Below are 22,593 nucleotides of genomic sequence, written 5' to 3'. Positions count from 1 at the left end.
GCTCTCTTCAGCAGAGGGAGCAGAGAAAAGTACACAGGCATATGTTTAAAAGTGAAACTAGGACACCCATTAACACCATGTACCAAGGTCACATCAAAATAGATCAAAGACCTGGATATTAGATCAGAAACTCTACAATTGATAAAAGAAAACAGTAGTGAAGCATTTTAGAGTTTCTGGAATACTTCTCTGCAGTTGAAAAAGATAATGTTGTGTCCACTGAGACCAAATGGATAGAACTAGAGGTAATTATACTTAGTGAAATAAGTAAAGAGACGAAAGGCAATTACATGATGTTTTCATTCCTACGTGGAATTACAGAACTAATCACATGAACTTGGTAACAAACAAACAAGCGAACAGAAGCAAGCCAAATGTTTGTAAGACTTGTGAGAACTACAGTAGTTAGCTATAGGAAGTGGGAGGGTAGGGACACAGAACTTTGGTGGTGGGTGTCTTATGGAACTCTACTCCATGATTTTACGATCTTGCAACCCACTATTAATCACAAATAAAAAATGTGGAAAAATAAAAATAAAATTAAAGGACTCCTTCACTTTGCTTCAGGATGGTGAAGGAGGAATCGCCACCCCCGGCCTTAAGGCTGGTCCATGCATGCAGACATCCTCCCAAAATAGAAGAGGTTGGGATGACTTTGAGGAGAACGCAACAGACGCACAGGTGTCATACAAGGTCAACAGCCACAGTGGCAAATACCCCTGACAGAGGAGTGGTAAGGCTGGTTCACCTCTGTGGACCACCCCCCCCTCTAAAAAATATCTTTGACTCCCAATCCTGAGAAAAGAAAGTCAAGAACCATTCTATAACATACTTGCTCATTACTTCTTAAAAATGCCAACATCGGGAGTCAGGCGGTAGCACAATGGGTTTTGCGCCACCGGTGCAAAGCGCAAGGACCGGCGTAAGGATCCCGGTTCAAGTTCCCGGCTCCCCACATGCAGGGGAGTCCCTTCATAGGTGGTGAAGCAGATCTGCAGGTGTCTATCTTTCTCTCCCTCTCTCTGTCTTCCCCTCCTCTCTCCATTTCTCTCTGTCCTATCCAATAACTACAACAACAAGGGGAATAAAGGGAATAAATAAATAATAAAAATAAATAAATAAATGTTAAAAAATGTCAACATCATAAAAAACAAAGTCAGTCTGAGAAATTGCCCTTATCCAGAGGAGCTAAGAAGACATGGCAAGGAAATGTTATGTAGGATTCTGGGTGTTCCCTGGACAGAGAAGGAACATCTGAATGAAATGTACATTTAATTAATAATATCATGTCACTTTGGGCTTGTTAATTGTGATTGAGTATATATTATATGTTAAATATTAATACTGGAGGAATGAAGTGCTGGCTAGATGGGTCCTTTGTATTATCTTCACTGTTTTTCTGCTATCTGAAGCCATTCAAGAAAAAAACATTTAAGGGTTGGGTGGTGACACACCTGGATAAGTACCCAGATTATCATGTTCAAAACCTGGGTTTGAACTTCCACTCCACACTTGCAGTGGGGGGGGAGCTTCATGAGTAGGGAAGCAAATACTGCAGGTGTCTCTCTGTCTCTTTCCCTTCCCTCTTAATTTCTCTCTGTCCTATTAAATAAATGGGGGGAGAAAGGAAAAAATGTCCATCAGGATCAGTGGATTTATAATGCAGGCACTGAGCTTCAGTGATAATACTGGTGGCAAAAAAATTTTTTAAAAAAGTTTGTCTTCTTCAGTGTGTCTATCTTTCTTTTTTATTTTTATAGTTATTATTGTTGTTGTTACTGGTGTCATTGTTGTTGGATAGGACAGAGAGAAATGGAGAGAGGAGGGGAAGACAGAGAGGGGAAGAGAAAGACAGACACCTGCAGACCTGCTTCACCACCTGAAGGTGAGGAACCAGGGGCTCGAACCATCCTTACACCAATCCTTTGTGCCACCTGCTGCACTACTGTCTGACTCCCTCTATCTTTCTCTATATAATTAAATACTTAAAGACATGCAGCAAGAAGTAAAGTAATAATGTTCATTTAGAATACAGTCCTGCAAAATAAAAGGAGCTGGGGATGTATGAGAGAGATGAAGGAAGTTTTACATATTCTTCTCTACATTTTTTTTTTCCTCCAGGGTTATTGCTGGGCTCGGTGCCTGCACCATGAATCCACCGCTCCTGGAGGCCATTTTCCCCCCTTTTTGTTGCCCTAGTTGTTGCAGCCTCGTTGCGGTTATTATTGCCATTGTTGACGTTGCTTTGTTGTTGGATAGGACAGAGAGAAATGGAGAGAGGAGGGGAAGACAGAGAGAGAGGGGGAGAGAAAGACACCTGCAGACCTGCTTCACCGCCTGTGAAGCGACTCCCCTGCGCAGGGGAGTCGGGGGCTCGAACCGGGATCCTTACGCCAGTCCCTGCGCTTTGCGCCACGTGCGCTTAACCCACTGTGCCACGTGCGCTTAACCCACTGCGCCACAGCCCGACCCCCTCTTCTCTACATTGTAATGCATTAAAAATTCTAACTTTTGAAAGAAAAAAAAAAGCAAACATTACAGATTCAGTTTCATGAAGGAGGGAAAAGAAAGCTATCCATGCAGAGCTGTGGGTACATGAACTCAGGTTACATTATTGACGCATAATTACAGTGGGTACTCGAGTGCACAGGGCTGGCCCTGGTAGTAAAGTAAAGTGGGTCTCTTCTTAGTAGGACATGGCCCTGAGCTGGCTTGAGAGACTGAGGTGTGTGTGTGTGTGTGTGTGTGTGTGTGTGTGTGTGCGTGTGTTGGGGTTGCTGCAGAGGCATTCCTGGCTCATGGCAGGTCTTCCACAAAGTGCTATGGGATGATTGTTAGGCGTCATGGTGACTGTCACCATTCCTCCCTTGGACCTTATCCCCTGTGTTCGCTAACAGCTCCATTTCTCCCTTGAGATTTCAGGAGTTCCACTTAGTGGGATGATGGTGAACAGCCTTTTGGAGCCCATCATTTTGTCATGGACAAAGTTAGCAAGTATGCACAGAGATGAGGAATTGCTGCTGGTACCCAGGCATCATCCAACTGACAGCAAAAGACAAACTTTCCTGAATGTGGATCTGAATCGGCCCAGGGAGACAGTCCTGCTGTGATCCTGTCAGTGACCTAGGTCCCACTATTGTTCCTGACTCCACCAGCAAATATTCTGCTGGGGAGAAACCATGTCGCACCAAACCACTTCAGATCACTCTCACACATTCTTCTAGAGTTTCTGGCTCCACGGCATGTCCGCACTAGACTCTAATAAAATGTGGCATTTAACTGCGTGAAGAACACCCTCTTCAACTCTAGTTGTCTGGTGGTACTCTTTATTGGGGAACTCATACTCAGTTCTTTTTTAAAAATATTTATTTATTTATTTTAATGAGAGATATATAGAGAGGGGAGAGAGACCAGAGCACTGCTCAGCTCTGGCTTATGGTGGTGCTGGGGATTGAACCTGGGACCTTGGAGCCTCAGGCATAGGAGTTTCTTTGCCTAACCATTATGCTGTCTCCCCAGCCCCGTACTCAGTTCTTGTGCTGTGCATGCTTTGCGTAACCATTCCACTTCATTCTTACCTGTAATTACTTTCATTTTGTAGCAGAAAACAAGGAAGTGGCTGATACAGTATGTGCCCAAGGCCACACACCTAGTAAGTGGCTATCCAGGAACTCAAGTCCACAGGCCTACAGTTGTCTAAAGTTATATTTAATATCTCATCAAGTCATCATTTCTTTAAAACACAAATGGACCCAGTAAAATGCTAACTGTAGACTTGCAGTGGCATTTTAATTCCCCTGACTTGGTTACGTGCTGAAAATTTCTTCACCATGACCTATTAGGAAAGAAAAAAATCAGCATGATTTCTGGGTGTTTTTCCCCTTGAACAAGTTTGGGACCCTTGACGGGACTTTCAAAAATTGCTTCTTCCTTGCATCCTAGCTGTGGGTGGTCTCTGCACCCCTTAATATTGGCTGCTCTGGAACATGAGGGACCCTAAGTGGTCCCTCAAGGTGTGATGCCCCTCTGAACACGAGAGCAGGTCCTCTTCACTCAAAACAGACACAGCTCTTTGGAAGAAAATTTCAGTGCCAAATCTTCTGAAAGCTTCCCCTCAAGTTTCTTCTGCTCCTAGATCAGAAAAGAAAAAATTGACTGAACCCAACTGTCTCTGTGTGTTTGCCTGTCTGTCCTGCTTATAAACAACTTTTTCCCTTCAGCAATCGCCCTTGATTTTGTTTTCAGGCTGCAATTAAGAAAGGATCACTGTTCTTGGGGCTCAGAGGCACTGCCGGCTCCCAGGAGAGGTCCCTTAATGCAGGAGACGCTGGGCCTGACAGTAATTACTTTGCAAGAATAATGGGATATTTATCAGCCCATCAGGTTTCCAACCCAGAGCATGATATGAAATATGAAAAGTTAGGCTGGGGCGTCTAGTCAACCATCTGCTGAAGCTCTTGCTTATTAAGAAGATTCCAGAGAGCATTTGCGTGGCTGGATTGACAGTGACAATTATTATCCTTGTCACTACCATCACACTCACCGCTGTTAACAAAGTGACAGTAAGCTCTCAGATGGTAGGTAGTACAGCCCTTTAGGTCTCCTCACTCCTCAATGTCACCTCACTGCTACCCAGGGGCAGGGTACCCAGGCACAGATTACTGGTCCCATTTTACAGATGCAGATACTGAGGCGGGGCGGTTGGCAGCCTCCCTCCAAGGGGAGGTTGGGAGCTGACTTCTCTTCGGACTCTCTAAATCAGGTGTAGTCAGGGGCTGGCTCCTACTCTCCTTGCCCACACCATCCTTTCCAGATCCTTTTACCAGTATGGAGCCCTGTCCTTTGCACACTTCCACACCCGGTCCATCAGAGGAATCACAAAGCAGTTTATTTTCCCACTGATGACAAGAAAAGACGGATGTATTGACAGAGTCCAAAGAAGCCCAGCCATCATTTGGTGTTACATGAGGGGGTACAGACACTTATCTTGGGGAGATGCCAAAATGCACCCCTGTGACAAGTCCTACAAATCAGCTTGTCCTCAAGAAAGTGGTTAGGAAAAAAAGTAATAACTGGGTAGATAACATACCATTGGCCAAAAAAAAAAAAAGTTTTGCCAAATTTCACACAATCTGGGTCAGACCTATTCTCTTGGTGTTGGAACTGGCAACCCACTGAAGAAGAATTGTCTCTTTTTTGCCCCCATTGGTGCTTAACAAGACTCAGCCCAGAGATGGAGAGCAAGGGGGCAAACTGCAACCTTGCATTAAACATATACAAGGTTTCCAACCAATTATGTCATTAAACACCAAAAGACACACCATGAACTAATTCCTCTGGCCCAGCTGAATATAGATCAGCTTAACACTACAAACAAACAAATACATAAATTTCAGAGGATTCTGCATGGCACAAGGGGGACAGGCAGAGCTAAGGGCAACAACAATTCCATCTGCGGGCACAGCCATGGCTGCCCAGTGGACTGGCCCTCAGAACCAGTACTCAGAGACGAAGACGTGGACGTTGACCACATTCCGTTGGGACATCACACCCCCGACCACGTAGTTCATCTCCAGCTTCAGGATGGTGTGGAATGGGCCCACAATGGGCCGTACCTGGCGCACAACACCTGGAGGAGAGAACAGACGTTGGTGGAGTTAGCAGGGCCGGCAGCAACTCGGAGATGTGAGAGACATCTTCCGAGCCCAAAGGGGACTTAGGTTTCATCCTGTCCCTTTCTGGAGCCCCCCTGCATCGCATCTCCCTTTGTGGGATTCCCCTTGGCTCTGCTTCCACATCCAGGGCTGTGACACTGAGCTTGTTTCTTCCTGATACAGGCTTCCCATGTAGATAGCTCAGAGAGACCAGCAAGGAAGCTAGATGTAGGTTTTGAAGTCAGATGGCTCTGGGGTCATGCTTCTGCCTTCTCAGAGCCCGACTTCCTCTTCTGCTATCTTCTACTTGACAGAGGTTATAATTTTTAAAATTTTATTGAGGGAGGTTTAATGATTTACAGTGTAGTCTTTACCACAGAGACACAGCCTTTCACCTCCCCTCTAACAGTGTCTAGGGGACACACCAGGATACTAAAGTTTCTTCATCCTGTCTCTTTTCCTCTTTCCCCAGAATCCTTTGCTCTGGTGTACTCAACCACACCCAGTCCAAGTTTTTTACCTTTTGTCCTCTCTTAACTGTTCTTTACTCTTAAGTTCCACCTATAAGTGAGATCACTCAGTATTGGTCTTTCTCTTTCTGCTTTGTCTCACTCAACATGATGCCTTCACATTTTGACCAAGTCATTACAAAGGAGATGACCTCATAGTTGCTAACAGCTGCATAGAACTCTATTGTGTATTTGTAACATGAATTTCTTAGCCCATTCATCTGCCATTGGGCATCTGGGTTGCTTCCTTGATGGAGGTTTTGAGACCAGGCAAAGGCCTAGCAAGGAATAGATGCCCAACAGATGCCTGCCACCCCTTTCTTGCCCACTTCCCGGTTCTGAACAGTGGGTACAAACAAAGCAGGTGTGATATTAAACATCAAAGTGATCTAGTGGGGCTTGTATTGTTATGTGGAAAACTGGGAAATGTTATGCATGTGCAAACTATTTTATTTACTGTCGACTATAAAACATTAATTCCCCAATAAAGAAATAAAAAAAAAAAAGTGATGACCTGGATCCCTTGATCTGAGGGAAACAATCCTGTTTCCTCGGGGGCCATGACTCTGGGTCAGGGAGGGCACCCCCGGAGCTCATTGCTTAGTGTGTGTGGCTACAGGTGGGCAGGAGGTGGCTAGGATGACAGAGACTCAGAGTGAGGTCTGACTTGAGCAGCAGAAGTCACCAGGGCAGCCAGAGGACAGGTGGCAGAAGGGAAGCTGGTGATCAGCCTGGGGAGGCAGAGACCTGTGATGTGAAGCTGCTGGGCTAGCAGGGGTCTCTGCCTGGGCCAAGGTAGGCACCTTGGAACAGTCAGGACCTTCCCTTCTGAGGCTCAGAGCACAGAGAAGGCTCAGCTTGGCCAGAGCAGGAGAGGGGGCAGGGACATTTTTTCCCAGTTCGACTGCAGAACTTGCCTGCCCCAGGCCTCAAGTTTGCCCAGGCTATATGCTTGAGGAGATCTCTGGCTTCTCTCTCCCTCTCTCAATGGGAGAACTATTGCAGATTCCAATGGAGGGGATGGGGACACAGAACTCTGATGGTGGGAACCATATGTAATTATACATTTATTATCTTACAAAATTGTAAGTCAATATTAAATCACTAGTGAAAAATAAATAAAATGAATCTTTTGGGGGCCACGTAGTGGCATACCCAGGTTCACACACTACCATGCTTGAGGACCCGGGTTCAAGCCCTCAATACCCACCGTGGGGGGACAGTTCATGAATAGTGAAGCAGGACTGCAGGTGTCTCCCTTTCTCTCCATGTCTATCTTCCCTTCCCCTCTTGGTTACTATCTGTCCTATCAAATTAAAAATGGGAAAAAATGGCTGTAGGGAGTGGCAGATTTCATCATGCAGACACCGAGCCCCAGCAATAACCATGGTGACAATAAAAAAGAAAAAATAAATAAATCTTTTTTTTTTACAGTTTTTTTTTATTGGCTAGAGACAGAGAGAAATTGAGAGGGGAGGGGAAGATAGAGACTGAAAGAAATAGAGAGACACCTGCAGCCCTGCTTCATCACTTATGAAGCTTTCTCCCTGCAGGTGGGGTCAAGGGGCTTGAACCTGGGTCCTTGTGCATTGTAATATATGTGCTTAACTAGGTGCGCCACCACCTGGCCCCATAAATAAATCTTTTAAAATTAAGTGGATGCCCTACTTTCCCAGAAACTTGAGCCTGAACATCTTGTGCACAGCCTTGTCTCTGCAGGGCGCCCAAGAGCTCCCAGTGAGCCCCTGCACTTGAGAGGAGATAGCTGGGGCTAGAGTGAGAATTAGCACCCTGGCTGGTCCTTTGCAGGTCCCAGGTTACTCGCGAGCAGGTGATGCATCACGCCTTCTGCACAGTTCAGATGCCCTGGCAGGTGTCTGCAGAGGTGGTGCTCCAGGTGTGCAGGGCCACCTCCCCGCCAGACTGCCCGGCTCAGCTCTTGAGCGCCCTGTGCACTCAGCCTTCCCTATCAGGAGCAGATCTCAGTGACACAGAAAAAAGGGAAAGGCTCTGAGTTGCGGAGCCGGTGGAGAAGCTGGGTGAGCGCCATGCTCTGAAGATAGTCAGTGAAGTGTGAGCAGGGTTCAGATGGAGGTGAGGAGAGCTGGGGTGGAGGGGGGAGCAGGGAAAGCCTTGGATGCATTAGAAGTCTTGGAAACAGGTGGGGGAGGAGAGGGGAGACAGCATAATGGTTATATAAACAGACTCTCATGCGTGAGGCTCCGAAGTCCCAGGTTCACCTCTCTGTACCATCATAAGCCAGTGCTTTGGGGGAGAAAAAAAAACCAGATTTTAAAAAAGTCTTGGGAGCTTCTGTTGTGCAGTTTGATCTCCAAAGCTGCCTCCAGCTGCCGGATTTTGGAGCAAATGACTTGCTGTTAGGAGCGGTGCAGAGGTAGACAGGCTTTCCAGCTGTACCATGGGATGTGTCCACAGCTGGTGTCCAGCTACCACTGTGACCTAACCAGAGGCAGGTGGGATGGACTGCACAGCCTCTCTCGGGACCTGGAGCCACTCCCATGCACCACTGTGGGTGCTCTTATGAGCAAGCCAGGGGGCTGCAGTTCCAAGGTCACAAGCTCCACGTGAAGCAACTGCCACTGATTGCCAGCTAAGCTACAGCAAACTGCTCCTGCCAGTCTGCTCTCTATCAATAGTTCCTTCCAGACACAGAAGTCATGTGGAAGCAGCACAGCCAGGCCCTGGGCACCCTCCCCACAAGCAGTAAAGCTCAGGGTGACAAAAATGTCCAGAAGGCCATCCGAACTGTCGGGTCCTGGGACACCAAGTTCATAATCAGGAGGGGAAGTTGAGTGCATCGTCACCCCTCTTTCACTCCCCAGGCTTACATTTCAAAAGTGAAATGCCCAGCAGCCGGGGTGGAATTCCAGGCTATTTATTCTAAGCAAACAAGAGCTTAGCTCAGATGGAGAGATAAGCGCAGGCTTCTGCGGGCTGTCAGCACCCTTTCTATGCCCCTACCCGGCGATGACATCACAGCTTTGTCCTGTCTGAACGCCCACGAACATCTCCAGCTCCCAGCTAAAGACAGGGGCTTGTCACCACCCTGGGTTTGCCAGTGGCCCCTGATGACTGGGCCCCTCCGGCCCACCCCTTCCTGGCACAGTCTGGACCAGGTCAGTGTAGGCTCACAGGTGTTGAGTCGAACACCCTCTCTCTGTGAAGAATCCCAGGTCCTCCCACCCCTATGTCCAACACCGGGGTCACCTTCCCCTGTCCTCAGTCTGAAGCCCACAACAGGGCATGCCAGCTTCGATGGCCTGAGCAGCATGATGATTTCAGCCATCAAGAGCAGAGAATATCACCACTAATTAAACTAATGAAACAGAAGGGGTTTTTAGAAGCATACCAACAGGGCTCAGAGGGCTCTGAGAGGCTGGGTGAGCCTTAGACCTACTTTAGGAGAGAGGAGCATCAAAGGGCAAGGTACAATTCTATAACTGTAGCCAGTCATGCACTCATCTCTTATCATTATCATTATTACATTACATAGTATATCATCATAATAGCATCAAAATAATTATTTTAAATGCAAAATGTAGCACTATATTAAATATATACACATCCAAATCTACTTAGAATGTCATTTATATCTGAAATGTCACATAACTTATATCTAATAAATATATATTTAATATTCTATATAGTATTTATTACTTGAATATATAATATATATCACAAGATATACATTGTATTTCAAATTCATATAAAATTTCCCTTCTGTAAACTTATATCACTATAGAAAATATTTTATATATTAGAATATATAAAATATAGCTAGCTATACAATATTCTTTTTTATTGGCATCAGTGTTATTGCTGGGGCTCACTCAGTGCCTGTATAAGAAACACACTGCTCCTACTGCCCTTCCTTCCTTCCTTCCTTTCTTCCTTTCTTTCTTTCTTTCTTTCTTTCTTTCTTTCTTTCTTTCTTTCTTTCTTTTTCTTTCTTATTAGACAGGACAGAGAGAAATTGAGAGGGGAAAGGAAGATAGACAGAGACAGTCACCTGCAGATCTGAATCACTACTTATGAAGCTTTCCCTTTTCAGATGGGGAGTGGGGGCTCAAACCCAGGCCCTCAAGAACTCTAAAGTGTGAGCTCAACCGAGTATGCTCCCATCTGGCCCCCCCCAAACATGTATTACATATATATATAATATTCATCACAAAGCCTTATGAAAATAATTATATTACACACACTTAAATAAAAATGTCTTGCTGCATAGGGGAGACTTAATTGCATTGACTGCTCAGATCCACAGATATTTCTGGACATACCTGGACATGGCAGACACCATAGAGAAAATACTGAGTTGTCTTTGGTGGCTCAGTGAGGGGACAGAGGAGAGAGACATGCTAAGACAGTGACCTTGGCTCTGGGCCAGAGAGTACCGGCACAGCCATGGGTGAGCTAGTTATTTAACCTTCTAACCTTCCTGAGTCTCAATTTCCTCCTCTATGAAACAGGGATTCAAAACAGCAACCTTCTAAACCAGAAACAAAACAAACACAAGGGTACCCTTCTCCCTCAGCAGTGACTGCTGGGGACCACAACACTCCCCAACATTTATCTAGAAACACCACCTGACTTTCAGATGAAGTTGTGCTGAATGCTCGCATCAACAACAATGGAACAAGTGTTACTTGTCTTTGTTGGATTGAGGGTAAACTTTTATGAGAAAGGAAAGCTCTGGATGTGTGAAAAGACATCTAATACATTGTGTTTGGGTACTTGTCCAAGTCTAGTTTCTCTGGTGACTGGGAAATCAGAACAACAGACCCACACTTTGCCCTGTTTCGGTAAGCTCTCTCCCACATCAAGCTTACTTTTAGTGTCATTGTGGTCACTCTCACCAGACCCAGGCTTTCTCCTGATAGATTTACCACGTGTTTCTTCACAACTTTCCTACTCACCCATCCACCTATTAATTTATATACCCCATCCATCTATCACCCACTCGTCAACCACCCTACCCACCCTTTTAATCACACCCCCTCAGCAGAGGGGAGACTTAAGGAAGATTCTAGAAAGGAACTGAGATTGACATTGGATTGGGGGAGGGGTAGTGACATACATGGCTGAGTGCACAAGTCACCAGGCACCAGGGCCAGAGTTTAAGCCTCTGTCTCCACCTGCAGGGGGAGACGGCATGAGAGGTCACATGGTGCAGCAGGCGTCTCTCTCTCCCCTTCTCCATCTCTCCTTTCTCTCTCAATTTCTCTGTCTATATCTAAAAAAAATTTTAATGAAAAAGTAACTGGATTTATTTTTGCTTCCAGAGTTTTATGCCTACATGACTCCACCACTCCCAACAGACTTTCCCCCCTCCAGAGGGTGAAGGAGAGACAGGAAGAGAGAAGAGAGATACCACAGCATTGCTTTACCATTCACGAAACTTCCCCTTTTCGTGGTGATCCTACATGGTGGTTAGAGGCACAAACCCCATTCCTCACACATGCTAATGTGTGCAGTTTATCAGTTGAGTATCACCAGGGTCCCTACACTGGATTTGGAAGAGTAAATAGGCACCAAGGAAGCAGAAAGGGTAGTGTCAAGTCCAAGAGTTGGAAGGCTAAGGACAGTTCTTGGAATAGACTCAGTCTTGGGGAGAAATGGTAAAAGAGGTGGAGGATGTGGCAAAATCTTCTCAGAAGACCTCCTACCTCACCAGCCTCACAGAATGGGAATCTGGGTCACTAGTCCCCTGGCGCCCTTGCCACCACCACCACCACCACCACCACCACCACCACCACACACACACACCATTAATTTTAGACAAGTGTTTTTTCAGAACCACCAACAACCTTCCTATTGCAGGAAGCGAGAGAGGGTGGAGAGGAACACTTGTATCCTTTGTGGAGAGGCAAGCATTAGAGAGTTGGATCCAGGATCCAGTTCCGTCTACCCACTTGATTCTGCAGACACATGGTTGGCATCTGCTGAGTTCTGGGCACAGGGACAAGCTGGATTGTCCTCTTTCAGGTCACCCCCCCAACCCAGGCACCAAGTGACAAAAAGGTGGGTTGGGGGGGTGACCTGAAAGAGGACAATCCAGCTTGTCCCTGTCCACTGCAAGGAACCATCACAGACAGTGCCCCATCCAGGACCTAGGTCTGCATCTCATCATCTCTGTCCCCGTCCTCAACTCAGGACCAGGAGTAGGGCACACAAGATCTATGCCATGATCAGTGGGCAGGATGAAAAGTGGAGAGAAAGGAGAAAAAAAGAGAAGAAAGGGACATTGGTTCAGAAGATCCCCACAACCCAAGAAGGAAGACAAGACTTTGTTCTGAAGACAAGACCTTATCCTAATACTCTGACATTTTCTTTAGAATGACCATCTGTCTCCCCACACCATGCAGGAGTGGGAGACCTATTTCCATCATGCCAGGTTTATCCATCTTACCTACTGGTGTATTTGCATCCCCACCTTTCCAGAGCCCCAGGGGGAAAAAAGGGCCACAGTGCTGAGTTCCACTGTGCTAATCTTCCAAATCCTCATCCTTGGCATTTCTGCTTCAGGTCTCAGACACTGCTGGTATTCCTTGGCGTGTCTGTGCCTCTTAAAGATATAATTAAACTTTTTTTTTTCTTTGAAAAATGTAGGCTCCCTCAGGCACTTCATCTTCATGTCTAGCCTCTGCTTTGTAAATTGCAGCTGAGGTGCTGGGGATTCAGGAGCCTGGGTGTGGGGCACATGGGCCTACAGCGGGGGACCCAGGTCATCTCTTGGTATTGACGGTCCACATTCCTGGTGCCTGGAATCACTCCCTGGCTTCTGCTGTTTGGGGTTGCAGGTAACAGTCCGCCAGTTGTTTGCAAGAATGATAATTGGCTGTGCAGTGCTCAGGGTGAGCCATCTGTCTCTGACACAAGACACTGAGCCAGAAGCAATCCCAGACAGGGCTAACACGGGGATTGAACATGCCAGTCCTTCACTTACCCACTGTGGAAACTTCAAGCTGTGGTTCTAGCTGATGTTCTATCTCCAACTCAAGAGTCCTGTACGACTCTATTTTTATTTATTTGTTAATTTCTAGTTTTCTTAGCTGTATTTATTTATTGGATAGAGAAAGCCAGATAATGAGAGGAAGGGGGGTAGAGAGGGAGAGAGACAGGGAGGCACCTGCAGCCCTGCTTCACCACTCATGAAGTCTCCCCCCTGCAGGTAGGGATAGGGGCCTTGAACCTGGGTCCTTGAATATTGTAACATGTGTGCTCAACCAGGTGCGCCACGACCTGGCCCCTCCTGTATGACTCTATGTGACACAGTGGAGTGGCGGGAACCAGATCATCACAGAGCAGTTTGACAAATAAGATGATATATCAAGGATCTTTAAAAAACAGAAAAAAATGAAACAACAAATAAAAAACATGGTCAAGTTAATAAATATATATGAAATTCACGTGCTAGGGGCCAGGTAGTGGCACACCTGGTTGAGCGCACATGTTACAATGCATAAGGACTCAGGTTTGAACCCCCAGCCCCCACCTGCAGGGGGAAAGCTCCATGAGTAGTGAAGCAGGGCTGCAGGTATCTCTCTTTCCCTCCCCTTCTATCTATCTTCTGCCCTCTCAATTTCTGGCTGTGTCTATGCAATAAATAAAGATAATTTTAAAAATTTAAAACAGAAAAGGAGTCCAATGTATATCACAAATATAAATTAAAAGCTGTAGAATAAAGCACAAGTGTACATTTTTAAACCAGGTACATGGATCCTGGCACATGCCTACAAGGGACTAGTACTCAGCAAAAAGATGCTGACTAGTAGCTGATGGGTGATCATAAAAGAAATTTATGTGCTGGAAGCCGGCAGGTTAAGCGCAGATGGCGCAAAGCGCATGGATGGGCGTAAGGATCCCGGTTCCAGCCCCGACTCCCCACAAGCAGGGGGGTCGCTTCACAGGCAGTGAAGCAGGCTTGCAGGTATCTATCTTTCTCTCCCCCTCTCTGTCGTCCCCTCCTCTCTCCATTTCTCTCTGTCCTATCCAACAACAATGATAATAATAACTAAAACAAGGGTAACAAAAGGGAATACATAAATAAATAATAAAAAAAGAAATCTGTGTGCCAACAACATGGAAAGAATAAGAAGTGTGGGAGTCGGGCTGTAGCGCAGCGGGTTAAGCGCAGGTGGCACAAAGCACAAGGACCGGCATAAGGATCCCGGTTCGAACCCCGGCTCCCCACCTGCAGGGGAGTCGCTTCACAGGCGGTGAAGCAGGTCTGCAGGTGTCTGTCTTTCTCTCCTCCTCTCTGTCTTCCCCTCCTCTCTCCATTTCTCTCTGTCCTATCCAACAACGGCAACAACAATAATAACTACAACAATAAAACAACAAGGGCAACAAAAGGGAATAAATAAATTAAATAAATTAATTAATTAAAAAAAAAAGAATAAGAAGTGTGTGCTACACAGACCAAGTCAAAGAGTCATTTGCTTCCTTGCCTGCCACCGTCTTTCCAGGCAGGTTGTGTGTCTGTTTCTGGAAACACACCAGGTCCTGAGTCTTACCTCACACCAGATGCAGAGGTGGCACTCGCCTGACCGATATTGAACAGAACAGAATAAACTAAAGATCAAGCCCAACGGGTCAAGTTGGACATTATCACCCAGACGTGAAAATGTCAGGATAGAATGAGCAGCTGTCAAAGGTCATTGAATCACGGGTGCGGTGCCAACCACTCAGAAGAAGAAAGCGGCAGCAGACAGGCAGGCCCCACAGCTGCCATGGTGGCAGCCCGCAGAAAGGACGTGGAGGGCAGCCACGTGTGGGCAGGTGCTGGATCAGAGAGCCTGGGAGCTCAGAGAGACCACGCAGCCTGGCCAAACACAAATAGGATGAGCAACTTGGAAGAATTAAACACCCCCCGCCCCGCCCAGAAACCAGAAATCCCTGCATGCCAGTATCAACAGCACAGGTCCAGGGACCCGAGGAAAAATCAAGGTCATAAAGAAACAGTCAGTACTTACAAAGCGTACTACTCACATATGGATGGGCTGGGAACACAGTGCGGGAAGGGATGGGAGATGGATGAACCCCACGTACCCATTGCTTCATTCACCATGAAGCTGTGAAGTAATGGCCACCTTACTTTTCCCAGGACTGAGATCACACAGCTCAAAGGGAGGGGTTGATCCAGATAGGATGACTCCAAAGCCTTGGCCTGTCCACCTCACTGTATCTTTCCCCTCCTCACTGAGTGATGTATTACAGAGGAAACTTCCAGAATGCTCTGCTCTTGTCTGAGTCATAAAACAGGGCAAAAATGGCAGAAAGGATTTATAGAGCGATCACATCAGGAGTCAGCAGTAAAGGAACTGAGCTCCCAAGTCCTGTTTTCTCTTCTTGGCGTGAAAAACACCCAAGGAAGAGCCTGGAAGGCCAGGACAGGTGTCTGAGCTGCATATTTAAAATACCAAATGTCACTCAACATGTCTCAGCAGAACTCATCCTCCACATTTCTTGATTATTATAAATGAGCTTCCTCCGCCGGTCTCCCAAGAGCTCGGCCAGACAGCTTGGATGGGGGCAGCTGTAGGTTCTGAGTGGAGGAGAACCCTTCACCCCCCACAGAGGCCTATCTTTCCCCTAGGGGTGGGGGTGGGGCGGACGGAATATAAAGAGATGGGTCCTCTCTGTGGCTCATGGAGGAAACCAGACTCCGTGTAGGAATGGGAGGCCTGAACACTGGGGAGCCTTCAAGCAGCAAACTATCCCTAAAATTCACATCCTGGATCACTGCTGTTGCCACCAACCCATGTGACCTTGACGAAGGATGAGAGGCCTGGGCAGCTTCCCAGAAGAGATTCACCATCAGCTCTAACTGGTTTTTGTTTGTTTGTTTGTTTTACCAGCTTGACCAAAAAGGTAACTGGTGATGGGAGAGATGAGAAACCAACTCAACTTCCTTCCAGGTGTGCTCCCACTTGGACCAGCACCCACCCATTCACCTTCTGAGTCCTTCCCTACCCCAGAGCTCTACTCATCTATCCTCATGTTTCTCCAGTGGCCCCCAGCGTGCAGCCACTGGCATCCAGCCCCCACACTCAGCCACTGCCAAGGCTGACACTCTGTTCTGGAGTCTCCAGACCCACCTCCATGCTTCATCCACCCCCTACAGACCTCAGTTCAGACCTCATGATGTCTACATGATCACTTATGACACCTTTCTTTCCACACCCTTGTGTCCCCACGCATTCCCCCTCCTACCCCCCCCCACACACATACAGAGGTCAGAGCCAGCCTTCTAGAAAGAAGGTAAATCTGCCCTCATTACATAGGTCTTCTGCTTCAAACACACCTCTCCCTAGCTGACCCCGTGGCTTCCTTGCAGGCAAGCAGGCATGGCCACCTTGGTTAAGCCCTCACTGTATGTTCAGTGCCTGTCTCGGCACATCTCGCTCTAGTCACAATACATGTCTCCAAGCCCCAGACAAGCACAGGCCAAAAAAGGGCAGGCTGAGCTTGTCTCAACAACTTGGCCTAAGGGCTGGAAAGGCAGCATAATGGTTCTGCAAAAGACTTTCACACCTGTGGCTTCAAGGCCCCAGGTTCAACCCCCAGTACCAGCATATGCCAGAGCTGAGTGGTGCTCTGGTAGAAAGATGTACAAAGAATACCTCAGCTTAGATAAAGACCTGAGGAAGAGAGAGAGAGAGAGAGAGAGAGAGAGAGAGAGAGAGCCCACCCTCTGCATTCTGGATCTCTGTCTCCATCTCCTATTAGCCCCTGGCTGGCACAGTGAGTAAGGGCAGACAGAACCTCTGGCTGGGCAGAGCAGGATGCCCCTCTCTTACATAAGGTTGGTTGGTGTGAAGCCCCAGTGCAGGATACTATTGTGCTAGGTGCTGGGGGTAGACAGATAGGTATCTGGTCTCAGCCTATAGAGGAAGGCAGGCTCAGATGGTAGGGACAGGCTCAGCAGAGGCCTCTCCAGAGAACTAGGGAGAAACACCCTAGATGGGCTCTGGATGCTGATGGAAGCTAGAGTCTGAGCTAAATGCTGAGGAATAAGATGTCCTGGCCATAGGGAGGGGCTCATGCACCTGGGTGTTCTCAGTTTTCCAGAAAGGGTGAGAATGGGTGGTGGGAAGGCAGCAAAGAGGACCAGGTGGGCAGTGGCCAGGTGACACAAAGAAAAACTGTCATCTTTCTGGAGTCAGAGGATGACTGCAGGTTCAGGAGGTGGCCCTGGTGAGCTTTGGCCAGACATGGCCTTTTCTCCTTCCCTTCTAAGAGATGCACTGAGTGAACCAGTGCGGGCAGAAAAGTGCTTCCCTCTGCGGGATGAGTCGGAATCCCCAAGTGGTTGGCGCCTGCGTGATAGGTAGGCCGGCCTTTAGTTCCATTTGTCCCCAGATGGGCTTCTCCAGAACATGAGAGGCCCTCCAAATCCTCTGACCACTGGACATTCTTTATCATTTTTTTCTTGCAGGGTTATTGCTAGGGCTCAGAGCCAGCACGACTGCTCCTGGAAGCCATTTTTTTTCCATTTGATTAGCTATGACAGAGAAATTGAGAGGGGAGGTTGAGGTAGAGAGGGAAAGAGAAGAGAAAGATAGACACCTGTGGGCTGGGAGGTGGCACAGTGGATAAAGCATCAGACACTCAAGCACGAGGTCCTGAGTTTGATCTCTGGCAGCCTGTGCACCAAAATAATGTCTGGTTCTTTCTCTCACTCCTCCTATCTTTCTAATAAATAAATAAATAAAATGTTTAAAAAAATAGATAGATGCAGACCTGCTTCACTGCTTGTGAAGTGTCCCCCCTGCAGGTGAGAAGCTGGGGACTCGAACCCAGATCCTTGCACTGGCCCTTGTGTTTAGTACCAGTGTGCTTAACTGGGTGTGCCACCACCTGGCCCCCTTACAGGACATTTTTTAGGCATACACTCTGATTATGAATGCCGAGAAAAGTCATCTGGGAGACCCAGCATGTCCTGTCGCAAGGGCATAAGGAAGCGGCAAGAACCCTACATTGAGTCCCAGCAGACGTCTCCTCCTCCCAGAAACATGCTCTTCCTCCAGTGTATCAGAACTCATGGCTTGTTCCTTGTCCCTCCAGGGCTCTTCATGCACCCGATCCTGGCACACAAGGGCCTGCCACCTAGCACCTGGCCTCTGCTGTGTACACTGATTCCCCTGGGGAGCTCATCTGATCCAGGGCTCTAACCGTATTCCACACTTAACGCATTCTCTGAGTCACCAGGGCTATCTGACAAGCAGATCAGACTCAGTATCTGGCCTCCTTGCTTTCCCTGTATCAGCTGCTAGCAGCCCCAAGCCCATGGGGCCGTCTCGGATGCCACCTCCAATGCATCAGTATGGCCTGGTGCGGCCTCCCAGTGACTGTCCTGAGTCCCCTCCTGCTGGGGCCTACCGGGGACCCCCATGGTTTCTGGCCTGGACCATCCATCACAGCATCTTCGGGACTGCAACCACACCAGCACCCAGGGATTCCCCTGAGTGAGGAGTGCCTATAAAATTGGGGCCATCCTGAGATTTAGAGCAGCTTCACCTCCTCTCCTGATGTCCTCCCCGCCCTGCGCCCTCTGAAGAGTCCTTGCTCCCACCTACCAGAGCACACACAGCCCTGCGTCACGTAAACATGGCTTAGGAGTTTGCTTAAACAGTGTTTCAAGGAAGGGGAGGCACCAGTTGGTCCCATACCATCCATAGACCATACCGTCCATAGACTATACGGTCCAGCTCAGGTGTGTGGTGGGCTGTTGCGTCCAGGTCTGTGTGATCACACTCTGTGTCACTTGTACAGTCGCACAATCGCCCAGCAGCTCATCTCTGAGAACATCTTAGCTCCCCTTGCTAAGTGATGCATGATGGCGTTACTCTTGCTTAGTGTCTGCTACCTCCCCACCCCCACCCCCAGAATATGGCATGTAAGAAGTAGGGCTCACATCTATCTGTCTCTCTTGCAGCTGCTGCATCTCCTAGCACAGCACCACCCCCAGGGGAGGAGTGGCACAATGCCCTGGGAGAGTGGAGGTCAAACAGAGCAGATGCCACCCCTTGGGCTCTGAGGAATGGAGTTTGCCCACGCGGAAAGGGAGGCGGATGTAAGGGTGAAAGTCTAGAATAGGAAGGCCATGGAGTGGGTGGGGTCTGGGTCTGTGCCTAGGTGAGGGGACAGGAAGGACAAGCATGCTGGATGCTGGGTAAAAGCCAGGCAAACCTCAGCAGGCACAGGGTGGGTTGAAATTGCCGGCACAACTGCCCTGGTGGCCCAGTGAACCATAACAACAGCTGGTGAGGGGGGTTGAACCCTGGCTTCTGAGTGAGGACTGAGCAGGGGAGACCCCTTCCTGGAGCCTGGAGGTCCACTGTGGACAGAGGGGCATCTGTGGGGCCTGACAGCTGGGTGAAGACACTGGGAGGCAGTGGACCCACAGGCTGAGCTGTCCACAGTGCTCCAGGCTTGGGTGGGGCCCTTAGGAGGCTCTCAAGGGCAGCAGCATCCAGAGCCCTGGGCTCCCCAGTCTGCACTGGGAGGGGCCACGTACTTCTGGGTTTAGCCCTCTGTCTAGTCTGATGGCTCCTCCTCACCCACTTACCTGGCAGAGCTTAACTTATGAGATGAGTCCCTCCAGGTAAGTCTCTCTCTCTAAAGAGGGATTGAGCACGGGCGGGACACATGAATCTCACAAGGTTGGCGGCCATTTAAGCCTTCCCTCCCCCACAAAAACGACCTACATCTTCCCACCTGAGCACGGCATTCCTTAAAAACATTTAAGCCTGCTCCACTCTATATTTCCTTACTGCGTCCATTAGATATAAAGAAAAAGGGGGAGATGCTGTGCAGATGTCCCCTCAGGCTAGTGCCACTTAATACGGCATCCTCAAGTGCCTTTTTCAACCAATCCTGTCCCAACATGTCACTCCTGCTTGTTGCCCTACAAAGCCCTCCTACTTCCGCCCCCCCCACCTGGTTTTTTTACCTGGGGGACGGAGGGGTGGTGCGTAGTGGGACAGCCATTTTTGGCTAGCTCCATGTGGCCGGAACTGCTGCGTTTTCATCCAACCCTGAGGTGCCAGTGTGAATAAAGGATTGTGTTCCCTCTTCGCTTGGATTTTATCTCCTCTGCGTCCAGCCGCCGCAAAGCGACACAGAACTAGAACTTGTCTCCTGTGCTGGGCCCACTGAGTGACCCCAGAATTAAGGGGCATGCTTCTCACCTACCTCTTGCCCCCTTTCTGTGCCCTCGCACCCCCCCCCCCAGTGCCATTCTCCACCCCACGGCCTTCTTCCTGTTGCTGTCCCATGCATCAGCATGTCATTGCTCCATTCCCAGAGGCCTCTGTGCAGGAGTCCCAAGTAGGCAGGGCGAGGGGGTGGGAACTAACACCCTAAGGCTGATGAATCTTCAGCTCACAGCTGGTAAGTGCCACCTCCCCACAGCAAGGCAGCTGAGGCCTGTCCCTTCCATCCTGCTGTGTGCAGAGGCCTTGAAGGTCACTGCAGTGAGACGCAGAGCATCCAGGCTGCAGGGCGCTCAAAGCAGAAGCTCGGGTACTGGGCTCTCTCCCATGTGTTGGTCCCTTGACCCTCAACCCCCGCCCTACACACACACACAGCAGCTCTTATTCACTGAGACCTTGGTCTAACCTAAGGTGTCAGCTTGAGCTTTGGCCCAGAAAACTGGGATGGGCTGTGGACTGTGATATTTCTATGGGTAGACTTTCTCCTGGGCCCAGGCCCCAAGTGCTGGATACATATCCTTCACACCACAGTAGGTCCAGCAACTGCCAGGCCATAAGAAGGGGTTGGTTACCCAGCAACGCTCCTCATGACCTCTGTAAGTTCCCCTTGGGCAGGCTTAAAAGGAGAGTTGTGTCCCCACTGAAGCCCCATGAGCCCTCTGAGAGTCCAGCCTGAGCCCAGGGAAAATATCTGGGAGGTGGTGGTGGGGGATGTTCACCAGCTATGGGACTGCAGTGACCTCAGAGAGCTTCTGTGTCTGTAAAATTGGGGCTCCTGGCCCTCCTCCTAGGACTTCAGGGAGATGACAGAAGGGACTCAGTGAAGGCATGTGGTCAGGCTTGGCACTGTGCTTGGCACCTGCCACTCTTCCTGTCCCCTGGGCCCCACCTCAGGGTGCCTTCCTTGCATCCCCTCTGAGACATCCGCCTGCCCCCTCAGCATCACTGCCAGCCTCAAGGTGAAGTCAGGCCGTAGCCCGTCCCAGACCCGCAGGCGGCTGGGCCATCACCCTGGGAAACAGCTTGGCAGCTGGCCAGGGTGTGGCCCCAGGGTGACAGGGCTGTGCCTCCCAGAGCAGAGAAAGCACCTAATCCCCTGGATTTGCCGTGAAAGACAGGACAGGGCCGATCACTCATCGCCAGGCAGGGACGGCCGTGCTGTTGTTTTTAGGTGGAATTTCTGAATCTCATTCGTAATGTGTACTGATCCCGGGCCAAGCTCTTCGAATCCGGCTGTGGGATGGGGTCATCAGTGCATGTTTAACCCCTTCAGAGGTAATGATTTTAAAGAAGGGTTCTGGGGGGAGGGAGGCTGTCCCAGTGCTAGGGTGACTGTAGCCAGATGGTGGGGTCTGCTTTAGATCTTGTCTAAGCAGGGAGAGAGGTGGAGGGGGGGAAAGAGGTATTCTATCTTCGTTCATAAGATCTCGTCCAGGCTAGGGACTGCACTTAGAGCTACAGATGATTACCCACCCCATCCCACAGGGTTTCAGCACAGTTAACTGTACAACTATATGTGGCAGCCCTGCCACACACCATTTTTCTCTCCCTCTGAGACACTGTCAAGAGCCTGCTGCCTGGGAACCAATCACTTTCAGCAGCAGGAACTCAGATTGTAGAAGGCTAGAAAGCTTGGAGAATGCTGCTTGGTGAACGCAGGGTCTGTTCCAGATGTTCACAGTTCTCTCAGAGGCCAGGGAGGTCATGCCTGAGGCCCCAGGGTTCACCATCCCAATACCACACATACCAGAACAGTGTTCTGGCCTCTCCCTCTCTTTCTCATGCATTTATAAAATGAATAAATAAGTCTTTTAGGAAAAAGAAAATATTCCCCAGGACTTGGCATGGAGTAGGAACCCAGGATGTATTTGTTGAATGAATAGAGAAAACTCATTAGGATGACAGAAGTAGCCATGGCCTCCCACATGTTGGGCCCAACTGGCCAGCGCAGACTGTGAGACAAGCCTGTTAAATAGCAGGGGTTGGGAGGGTTTGGAGGCTAATTCCGTTCCTTACTAGAACTCTGTGCTCCTGCCAGCTCATCAGCTCCAAACAGCATATTAATCTTCCCCCAAACAACCTACCAAGCTCTGTTATACACCCCTATATTCATAGCTACATGATTCATGAAAGTAGCCTGAATGATCATCGACAGATAATCAGATAAAGAAGTTATGGGATATATACTCC

General features: G+C 48.7%; 1 protein-coding gene across 2 annotated transcripts in view; it reads right to left on the bottom strand.

The window, feature by feature from the left end:
- Positions 1 to 4,866: 4,866 nt before the first annotated feature.
- FBLN1 (fibulin 1) overlaps positions 4,867 to 22,593 on the bottom strand; it is a 90,119-nt gene continuing 72,392 nt past the window's right edge. For both annotated transcript variants that reach the window (XM_007531902.3, XM_060188763.1), the window contains one exon: positions 4,867 to 5,629. In XM_007531902.3, coding sequence (XP_007531964.1) covers positions 5,490 to 5,629 — 140 coding nt within the window. In that variant the 3' untranslated portion in view covers positions 4,867 to 5,489. The remainder of the gene's footprint in view (positions 5,630 to 22,593) is intronic.

This window comes from Erinaceus europaeus, chromosome 4, assembly GCF_950295315.1.
Source record: "Erinaceus europaeus chromosome 4, mEriEur2.1, whole genome shotgun sequence".
Taxonomy (NCBI): Eukaryota; Metazoa; Chordata; class Mammalia; order Eulipotyphla; family Erinaceidae; genus Erinaceus; species Erinaceus europaeus.
The sequence above is the reverse complement of the archived record's forward strand: the minus strand, read 5'-3'. Positions and strand labels throughout refer to the sequence as shown.